Source organism: Procambarus clarkii, chromosome 71 (genome assembly GCF_040958095.1).
Source record: "Procambarus clarkii isolate CNS0578487 chromosome 71, FALCON_Pclarkii_2.0, whole genome shotgun sequence".
NCBI lineage: Eukaryota > Metazoa > Arthropoda > Malacostraca > Decapoda > Cambaridae > Procambarus > Procambarus clarkii.
Window position 1 is genome coordinate 13,164,628 of NC_091220.1, and position 10,032 is coordinate 13,174,659.

Below are 10,032 nucleotides of genomic sequence, written 5' to 3' on the forward strand. Positions count from 1 at the left end.
TACTTCGGAGCAGTCTGAAGCCTAGGTTCTCTTTGAAGGGAAATTCTAAGGGACACTCAAATAGTTTTCAAATTTCATATATCACATGTTTGAACATAATACACTGTTTTAACATAACCTAACCTTATCTAACCTAATCATGGATAGGGAGTAAATAATACCTCTAAATATGTAATGTTTAAAATTGATGACTGCAAGTTGTGGTGATGACAGATGGGTGGGGTTGGCCGTCCCCCCCCCCCCCCCCCGCCCACACACACCACAAACTTGCTCACTATAATGACCCTGGCAACATTGGAAGATATTAGGTTTATTTCCACATTTCCATCCATTTTTCATCCAAATTAACCATTCTGTGAAAAAACAATAGTGTTTTAATTTTTTTATTTTCTGCATACTGTATAGGTAAGGGTCTAAATTGAGTGCTGATGTCAGCTCAAAAAATGACTCTCAAAAACCACATTGAGGGTCAAAGTAGATGCTGATGTTAGCTACAACATTGCAGTGTAAGGGGTTAATAAATACATGTAGATTAGTACTGTACTGTAATTTTCGTCCTGGAAACTTTGATATACGGTAAATGTTCTATAAATCTCTAAACCTTTTCAACATTTTGTTTACATTTCCTGCATACAGAAGCAGCATGAGTATGTAAGTCTTCTCATGGTTCAGATCCCTATTCCTTACTAATCCTTACCAGACTTCACAAATTCCCCTCTAATTTTGGCATAGGTAAATAATTATGTAATCTGTAACTATATATACAGTAGGTAAAAGTTTTATTTTATTTTAGTTTTATTAAGTATTATTGTGATGTCAAAAACATTTTGTTTTTATCAGTATCTTATTTTTGCTTTCAGGGTGATGTGTTTTACCGACCGGAAGGCAGTAATGGTGAACTGGTTGTTATAGACCGGGAGGTGCTGAAGGTGGCTGAAGTGTACCAGTGTTCCGCTCCAGGATGGTCTCGAGGATTACCATTTAGTGATGGTATTAACATTGGTCACATCTCCCCTGACAGAGAAGTATGTAATTAATCAGTGTGTGTGTGTGTAGTTATGTAGGTATTCCTAGTAACAAAAAATATTAACTTTCTAGTTTTTTCTAAGCTGTACCACTCAGTTGCTCCCTTAACCCCTTTACTGTGCCCCTTATTATAGCTGACATTCCCCTAGTGTTCAAGGGAAAAAATCAATTTTTTTCTTTTCCAATATCGTTAAAATGAATTCCCAGATTGCGGGAAAATAATATAAAATTGTATGAGACTTACTTTGACTGTGATCAAACCTGGAGTTCTCGTGATGTCACGATTCATGAGCGTTCATCAAACAATTGGCGCGGGTTGGTTGTTCCAAGCCAGGTGTAGGAAAATATATTTTTACATATTTATTTCAATGTTTCTGATTTGATTTTTTTCTGTTTTTTTTTGTAGTAATATTCAAGAGTCTATCTTTTGAGAAATTTATATAATAAAATGTGTAGAATGTCGGAATGCTGAAATATATTCATATCACTAAGATGTGCACTATACTATTTGTTTAGAACAATAAAACTTACTGGTTTTCCTGTTATTACATTGTATACACACTTTATATATGACTATATACATTTTCATGCATGTTTATGAACCACTAAGCAGTTCTGGTGGATGTGGTAATCTCATAACACATTATCAGAGCTCAACCTTGTTCTGCATGTTTTGGGCAAAATTTTAACTGCACATATTCAATATATACAGTACCAGTAATATTTTCTTCATAATTTTTTTTTTTTTTTTTTTTTTAGATATATTCAAGAGTTGTTACATTCTTGTACAGCCACTAGTACGCGTAGCGTTTCGGGCAGGTCCTTAATCCTATGGTCCCTGGAATACGATCCCCTGCCGCGAAGAATCGTTTTTTCATCCAAGTACACATTTTACTGTTGCGTTAAACAGAGGCTACAGTTAAGGAATTGCGCCCAGTAAATCCTCCCCGGCCAGGATACGAACCCATGACATAGCGCTCGCGGAACGCCAGGCGAGTGTCTTACCACTACACCACGGAGACTGTAAATTTCTAATTTTTTTATCATGGTATTTTCAATGGCAATGATGCAATGGGTTGTCAATAATGTTATTTATATCACAGAACTTATTGATCATAGGTGTGCACCGATATTTTCATGTCACACGATCAAACTTCATAGGATTAATTGTATAGTATGACTGCCGAGTTCCTTGTCCGAAATGCTGAAGAAATACACACCATATTATATTCTTTGAGCAACAAGCTTACAGTTTTTGCTGTTATTGCACTATATAAACAAGTTATATGTAACTATCAACATTTTTATCAGATTCCTAGTCACTAATGATAAATATGAATAATTTTCCACAAGTTTATTTTCTAAAGGAACATGATGTCATGTTTCATGAGGGGTGGATGCATGAAACTGTGGCTGTAGGCTGTGAATGTCTGCCTCACACTAAACATCAAAACCAGCATTGTGTTTACTGTACTGATATTTGAACCTTGTTCATAGTCTTTATTTCAGTCAGGATCTTCTATGACACTATCATTGTAAAATAATCACATTTATTTATTTATTCATAATTAAGTGATGCTTTGGGCACAAGTTGCACAATGGTGCTGTGATCCGCTGCAGCATGCGATACATGAATCGCAATGTGCGATTCGCCCTTTAAATAATGAGAACCTCGCACCCAGGAGGGGTGCTGTGATGATTGTTTGCTGAAGGCCTGAGGAAGCAAATGTGGGCCCCCAAGTATGTGCGGGAATTTTAAATCTTATGTGGTGCTTTAAATCATTCCTCACTGACTTGTGCAGTAGGGCCAGATATGGCATGATTGTCCCTGTTTGACATACACATCTGTAGGGGATAAGCAAGATCTTGCCGATTCCCTGGACAGTGCTAGTCAATTAGGGGCATCGATCTTGTGTACCAAACGCAAACTGGATATTTTCAAATAAACTGCTTGGGTAATACAGATACAAGGGAGACACTGGGGAAACTAGCTGCCTGTTCACTACCTGTTGATAATTCTGAAGATCAACATCCCTGCGCCCTTGTCTCTGACCAGACCTCCTAGTTGCTGGTCTGATCAGCCTGGCTGTTTGATGTAGCTGCTCACAGACTGGTTGATCAGGTATCCTTTGAAGGTGCTTGTCGAGCTTCTCTCTTGAACACTGCTGAGAGGTCATCCAGTTATGCCTCATAGTGTAGTGGAAGTAGTGGAAGAGTGTTAAAAGCCTTGGGCCTTTGATGTTGATTAAGTTCTCTCTCAGCCTGCCTATTTCACTTCTGTTTTTCATTGGGGCTATTTTGCACTATCCTGCCATGCCTTCTGGTCTCATGTTATGTTATTTCTGTGTATAGGTTAGGAAATAGTCCTTCTATTATATTTGAAGTGTAAATTATTATATATCTCTTCTACCTGCATTCTAGGGAGTACAGTCACTAGAGTAAACTGAAATTTTATTACTGTATCACCTCAAGTATAGTGAAAAATGATAGAAATGGAAAGTTAATTAAAGTGAGAAACATAAATAATGTATTCATTTTAAGCTTATTGTGTATAGGACCTTTGGTCAAATATCCGCTAGAGTTGAAGCGATAGTTTTGGCAGTGTGTGTTACAAATTAATTAATTGCTGCCAACCAACTGATAAGAGGAATTAGCAAGATAAACTTAGCTTTTCTTCTCAAATATAGTAAAATATGAAGAAATGGAATGATTATAACATGAATATTTTTACCTGTTGTATAGAACATAACATAAGAATTATGGAGAAATGCAGCCGGTATGTTGGCCCATACTAATTGCTCAAAGATTTCACTAAATTTTCTCAGTAAGGAATTGTGGGAGGTAGCAGCATTTACTGGTAGCAGTTGAGGAGAGTGCCTGCCCCTTCACCTACTCTCTCTTTATTATTTCTACACAATAATGTGAAATATGGGAGAAATAGAATATTTATTAACATGAGTAATGTCAAACTCCCTTACCTCCTGCCTTAGCTAGTCCCTTCTTTTACTGGCATTTCATTTTACTGAGTATTTGAGGTGCCATGGGTGTGCCACTCGATACAGTTAATTAAAGTTGCACTAAATGTATCATGTCGAGAAATGAGTAAAGAAACAGTGGAACGTACCCACATTTTTCCCATATAAAGTACACGTGTCATATTCAGTTATGAATACATACAACATGCAAACATACATATGGAGGTGAGGAAGTGCAGTTAAAATATTAATACAGTACATGATACAAAAGCCATGTACTGTAATATATATAAATATTGTATTTCAGGATGGATTTGTGGTCAGGACATACAATCCTCTAGTCAAACCAATGCCTCTTGTAAATGAACTGAGTCTCAACTTGGCTATAAAATGTATACAGGTAAGATCATTGTTGTTCATTGTTGATAGTAATTGAGTTGGTTCACAGTGACAAGACAGATGTTTTGAGTTTTAAATTCTTTTGTGGAAACTAGAATAATTAGTTACGGATTTATTGGGCTAATGTAATTGAGTGTGTTGTGGTGTTAGTGATGAAATATTCCTGTGACCACTTGAGGAACTAATTTTAACTAAAGACGTGAGAGATGTTCTTCATAATATATAAACAAGAGTTTGCTATTTTATTTAGGCTTTCAGCCTAAACTACTGGTGGTACTGCACGTGTAGTTCAGATTGATAAGCATTGAGGAAGTATATGAGAGATGTGGCATGAGGAAGATCAAAGCAAGCAGAAAGTCCTGAGAAAATGTGATGAAATTTGATAGTTTGTCGAGGGTTACTGTTTTATTTCCCCTGAAGTTTACATGAAAACACCTCGATGATACTACCGAATCATGAAGTAGATTGCATATTATGTTTTCTAATATAATGATTGTCTTCAGATTTTGGGTGGACCTGATCAACACTCTACGCTGTCTGCAGGGCTAGATGAGGACATTGTTACAGTAGCTGCTGGGAAGGAGTTCACTCTTGTGAGGACGGCTGGTGGCCGGGTAAGTGGGTCATTGAGCATAATAACTTTATGCTCAATCAGTAGGCCATTGAGCATAACAACTTTATGCTCAATAAATTGGTCATTGGTCATTGAGAAAAATTTGAAAATTTAAGAAGAATTGATATAATTATATCAATTTACATTTATTGCAATGGTTTTTATATACTGTCTATCTTAATAACTTTGTTCATTTCTCTTGCAGATTTATTATAATGGAAAGGCTTCTTCAGTTGGGATGAAACAAGGGAGCAGCAGCAGCAGTGGTGGTAACACTGGTACCGGGAGCGGCAATAGTGGTGGATGTGCCGTGGGTACTAGTATTTACGGGGGCGGCACTGCTGTTAGCCAGGTTGCTATTGGTCCTAATCCGCCTACGAAAAGTAATACGCAAAGTGGAAGATGGCCAGAACTCACCATTACCAAATCTCCACGCATAATACACTTAGCAGTTGGACATGAAGGACAGCATGCAGTGCTCATTTCAGATGATGGGGCAGCATTTTTTGTTGGAACAGCACGACGAGGAGAAGATGGAGATGCCAGTGAGTATATTGTGAATGTAATGGCATTTAACTCTTTGGCTGCATCATCCCCAAGAACATTTTGTTGTCACAGAGGGTCAGAATATGTTAGTTTTGTTCTTTATTACATTTATAGCAAGAAAAAGACCCACTCTTTCCACATACTAGAAAATATTGTTCAGGTAATACCAATCAATACCAAGCAATAAGTGTTCCCAAGACAAAATATCATAAATACAGTCAATAAGCATGATCACCAAAGTTTTTTTTATGTGGTTGGGTGTACTGTGTGTCTGTTTTTTTAATTACATTTTTAATTGTTTTATTAATAATCAAATTAATTATTAATTTAAAAAAAATCAAATTATTTAATTATAATTGGAAAAATAAGTGTCATTTTCATTTACAGTATACCGTATATAATAAAATTAAAATAAAATAATTTTTACTAGTAAAAACAGCATAAGAGTATGAATAATCAGTATTTAATTTATTTATATTTAACAACAAATTCAGGTAAAGGTCGGCGACAACCTAAACCAGTGAAACCTAAAAAGATGATTAAGTTAGATGGGCAGTTTGTTGTGAGCGGTGCTTGTAATAATGGTACGTCTGCACTTGTGACTCGTGACGGAGAGCTCTACATGTTTGGCAAGGATACCTCTCATTGTGATAGCTCTACTGGTAAGATTTACTAGAATGTTAGTAGACATATAAGCCTTAAGGTATAGAATGTTTTACATTATCTCTGTAGTGTAAAAATTTGCTGGTTGTAAGTGTTACTTGTAATATATCAATTATCAAAGCTACCGCAACTACTTAAATAAGCAGTTGTAGCTAAAACTAGTTTATAGAAAGTCAATTAATCAACTATTTAACTTATTTTTGTCATTTTTAACATTACAATCTTGAAGAGTAATAATCTCCGTGGTGAAGTGGTAAGATGCTCGCCTGGCGTTTCGCGAGCACTTTGTCCTGGGTTCGTATCCTGACCCAGGGAGGATTTAGTGGGTGTCAATCCTTAGCTGTAGCCTCTATTTACCCAACATTAAAATGGGTACCTGGTTGTTAAACGATATGGCGGGTTGTATTCCGGGGAACATAGGATTAAGGACTTGCCCAAAACGCTGTGCGTGCTAGTGGCTGTACAAGAATGTAAGCACTCTTGTATATATATAAATAAATAAATAAAATAAATAAATAATTACAATCTCAGAAACAAACAAGATTTTAAATGTTGGATCCTCTTGACCAGATTGCTGCTGAATGTATAAAATCTCATTATCTATTAGAATGTTATTGTTTGTTTCAGTTTTTTTTTTTTTTAGGTTTATAATAGTTATAATTATTTTTCCAGGATTGGTTACAGACCTTCGTGATGTTCATGTCAGCACTGTGTCACTTGGCAAAGCCCATGCCTTGGCTTTAACCAACAAGGGTCAAGTCTTCAGCTTTGGCATTAATAATAAGGGTCAATGTGGAAGAGACTTCATTCCACAGGTTAAAGAAGGAACTGGTGAGTGTAGATAAGTTTTATCGTAGACATTGAAATTTCAGTGGTTAGCTATGGCCGGGATAATTTTATTCTTACGAATTAAAATGGTTGTGTACTTGTCAATTGTAGACCAGGTTTCTTTTAATCAATAAAATATTTTGAAAACTAATTTTACAAATCTATATGGAATATACATCTCATTGTTCACTCCAGTACAGTACTGTATATGTTTTCATAGTTGTAACAGGTAATGAATAGTTAGCCCAGAGAGAAAAGTAAGCTCTCAGAGTATTCCTAGCTGGTTTAATTTTGAACCAACCTGTAAGGAATAAATAAGCACATTAACTACTTTAAAGATAAGTACTGTATTTAGAGCATGTGTACCAAGCCTCTAAAGAAATTAATATATTAACCTTTATTCGTATTTTTAGTGAAAATTTATGAAGATTTCATAATATTTGATATACAGTACCATATATTTATGAACTTGGTGCTTCATTTAGACAAGACTGCAATGAAATCTTTTTATAGAGCATCGTATCTGCACTACTCTTGCCACCAAACTTGGTTTCAACTCGTAAATAAAGTGATGATATATCGAAAGGAAAGCCAGCGAGAGATCACATTGCACTCTTACACCAGGGAAGTATAGAGTCAGTATGTAGGTTCTCACAGTACCTCTGGATGGCTCATAACAAAACCACATAAAATAAACTCATTTGTACACTTTATAGTGTAGTACAAGCTTGGTAAAACATTTCTTAAATATAAGGGCATTGAACAATATTTACTAGTAAAAAAAGTTGATTGGCAAAAAGATATGAAACAATATGATTTAATGGAAATTACTTTGCTTGACAAACTGAATACAGGTACAATATAGGGTTTCTCTTTGGAATCTGGATTTTTTTTATTTGTTTAGAAGTCAGAGTTTTAAAGGGGAAAATCCAGGGAATATATTTGGTTCATTGTTTTGATGAATTCGTTATAATGAGATCCAAATTTTTGAGGGTGCAATATATGTATATTCGTGACTGTTTAGAAGGGAGTAGGTTCTCATCATCACTCATATTACTTTCATCACTGATAATCTAAAAAAAAAAAAATTCCCCTCATTTCTCAACTGCTTCTAGCACATGAGGTCTTGGGAGGTTGATGGATGTACACTCATAATCTCTTAAGGGTCACTGACTGTGAATAGGATTTTCTTGAGGGGCTGAATGGTGGCTCATGGTAGCCTACTGGAGACTAGAGCCAGAACCTTGTCCAGCCCAAAGAAGCACAGGGAGCTAGGGTGTGCTACGATCACCCCCACCATGAAACATGTAGAGAGTAAGAGAAACAGAACATGCTTCCTAGTTCACAAAGAAACAAGAAGTGAAGGGACAAACAGTCCACTCGGTGATCAGTTTGAATCCTCCTAGTTACAGCTGTCGTCTGCCAGATGGCAGGGGAAATAAATTATTTAATTTTTTTTATATTTTAAATAATGTTTTTTCTCTCAGGCATGTCCATGTCTGTAGGGCCAGCAGGAGAGGAAGAAGTAGAAGATGAAGATGGTGTTGAGAGTGAGGAAGGAGGCGAAGGTGGGATGTGCCCTCCAGGTCGCCATCGGTGGGTTCGTGACCACTGCCTTGTATGCACTGTCTGCCATGAGTGTACAGGCTATGGAGCTGCTTGTGTTTCAAGTGGAAGACCTGATCGTAACTCTGGACAGTTAGTATCATTGCCGTTAAATCTTTTCTACGTTTAGCTAAGTTTTATGCAATTTTATCATTATGATTTTTAAAGTCATCTTTAGTGAACAAGAATGGTGTTTTAATATGAACTTGGCATTAAGTAAAATTAATGCCCTTTCCTGAGTGATCCTTTAGTTGCTTCCCTAGCCAGGACCTGGGTCTACCCAAGACACTTCTCACCTGCTAAGGTTTAGTTAACATTTTGCATTCTTACGATACAGTAACTAACTTTGCCAATGGTTTTGCCTTATAGTTTAGAATGGGGGACAGTGAAGACCATATCCACTACTGATTGCCTGCTTACTAAAAAATAAAAGAACAAGAAAATTACTAAATAAATCCCTACAAGCAATCACTGGGATTGCAAATATAGCCAATTATCTTTCTTTGAACTACAGATTAGTAACTACCAGCTAATACCAAATGAAATATGGTCGCAGCACTAATTACCACATCAGTGTTGGAGAAACTGGCAATTCTCACAGCCCAGGCCACCCAAGCATACTCAGCAAGTCAGGATCACAAGTATGGGAACTGTAGCAAATGGCAAACTGCTCAGAAAGAGCAATTGATTCTACACAATGCTCTTTTTTTATATAAGTTCTTCAAGATTAATTTCCCATGCAGCAAACTTACTGCAAAACCTATATACAGAATGACATTGGGAATTTGGTTGAACAAGCATCATGAAACAGAAGGGCCATGGGAGATATGAACCGTGGTAGAGGAAATACTTACTGTATCAGGATTCTGATTGAGAACAGGTGGCTTCAAGGTTAGATAATGCATCCATAGCCATGGTATAATGGGCAGATAGTGGTTGGCAAAGGTCTTGTTCAACCCCCCAAAATATTCCAGCCCTTATTTTAGAACAGAACATAGGCCAAAAGAACATGGCAAGGGGTCACGAACTTCCAAGAACATGAATACGGAGAGTGGCAGTGCCAAGGTAAGGCGTCGAGAAGCTTTAGCCAACTCCATAATATTTTATTAGCCACCTAAAAGCACCACCTTCCTGTAGTGTTCAGGATTTGTTGCTTGTGTGAGTGAATGATAGGAGGGGAAGGGGAAGCCTGATCAGGCTCCTTGGGTCACTGGTTGTGCCTGCCACCTGGTGGTGGGCAGCTGCTACTGGATGAACAACCTAACTACAGGGTTCATTGTTGCTGCTTTGTTCATATTTACCTTGCTGATGTCTGTTTTAATTTACTCTACCTTTTTGGAGGTTAGTTCTTTAATGAAGGTGATCAGTAGATCCCCT

At 36.8% G+C, this 10,032-nt stretch overlaps 1 protein-coding gene across 1 annotated transcript in view; it reads left to right on the plus strand.

Moving 5' to 3' along the window:
* The window catches only part of hiw (MYC binding protein highwire), a 152,940-nt gene that overhangs the window by 17,513 nt on the left and 125,395 nt on the right, over nt 1-10,032 (plus strand). The window contains 7 exon segments of the mRNA XM_045726441.2: nt 861-1,025; nt 4,309-4,401; nt 4,904-5,014; nt 5,219-5,558; nt 6,054-6,221; nt 6,895-7,053; nt 8,538-8,748. Of these exon segments, the coding sequence (XP_045582397.2) occupies nt 861-1,025; nt 4,309-4,401; nt 4,904-5,014; nt 5,219-5,558; nt 6,054-6,221; nt 6,895-7,053; nt 8,538-8,748 (1,247 nt within the window).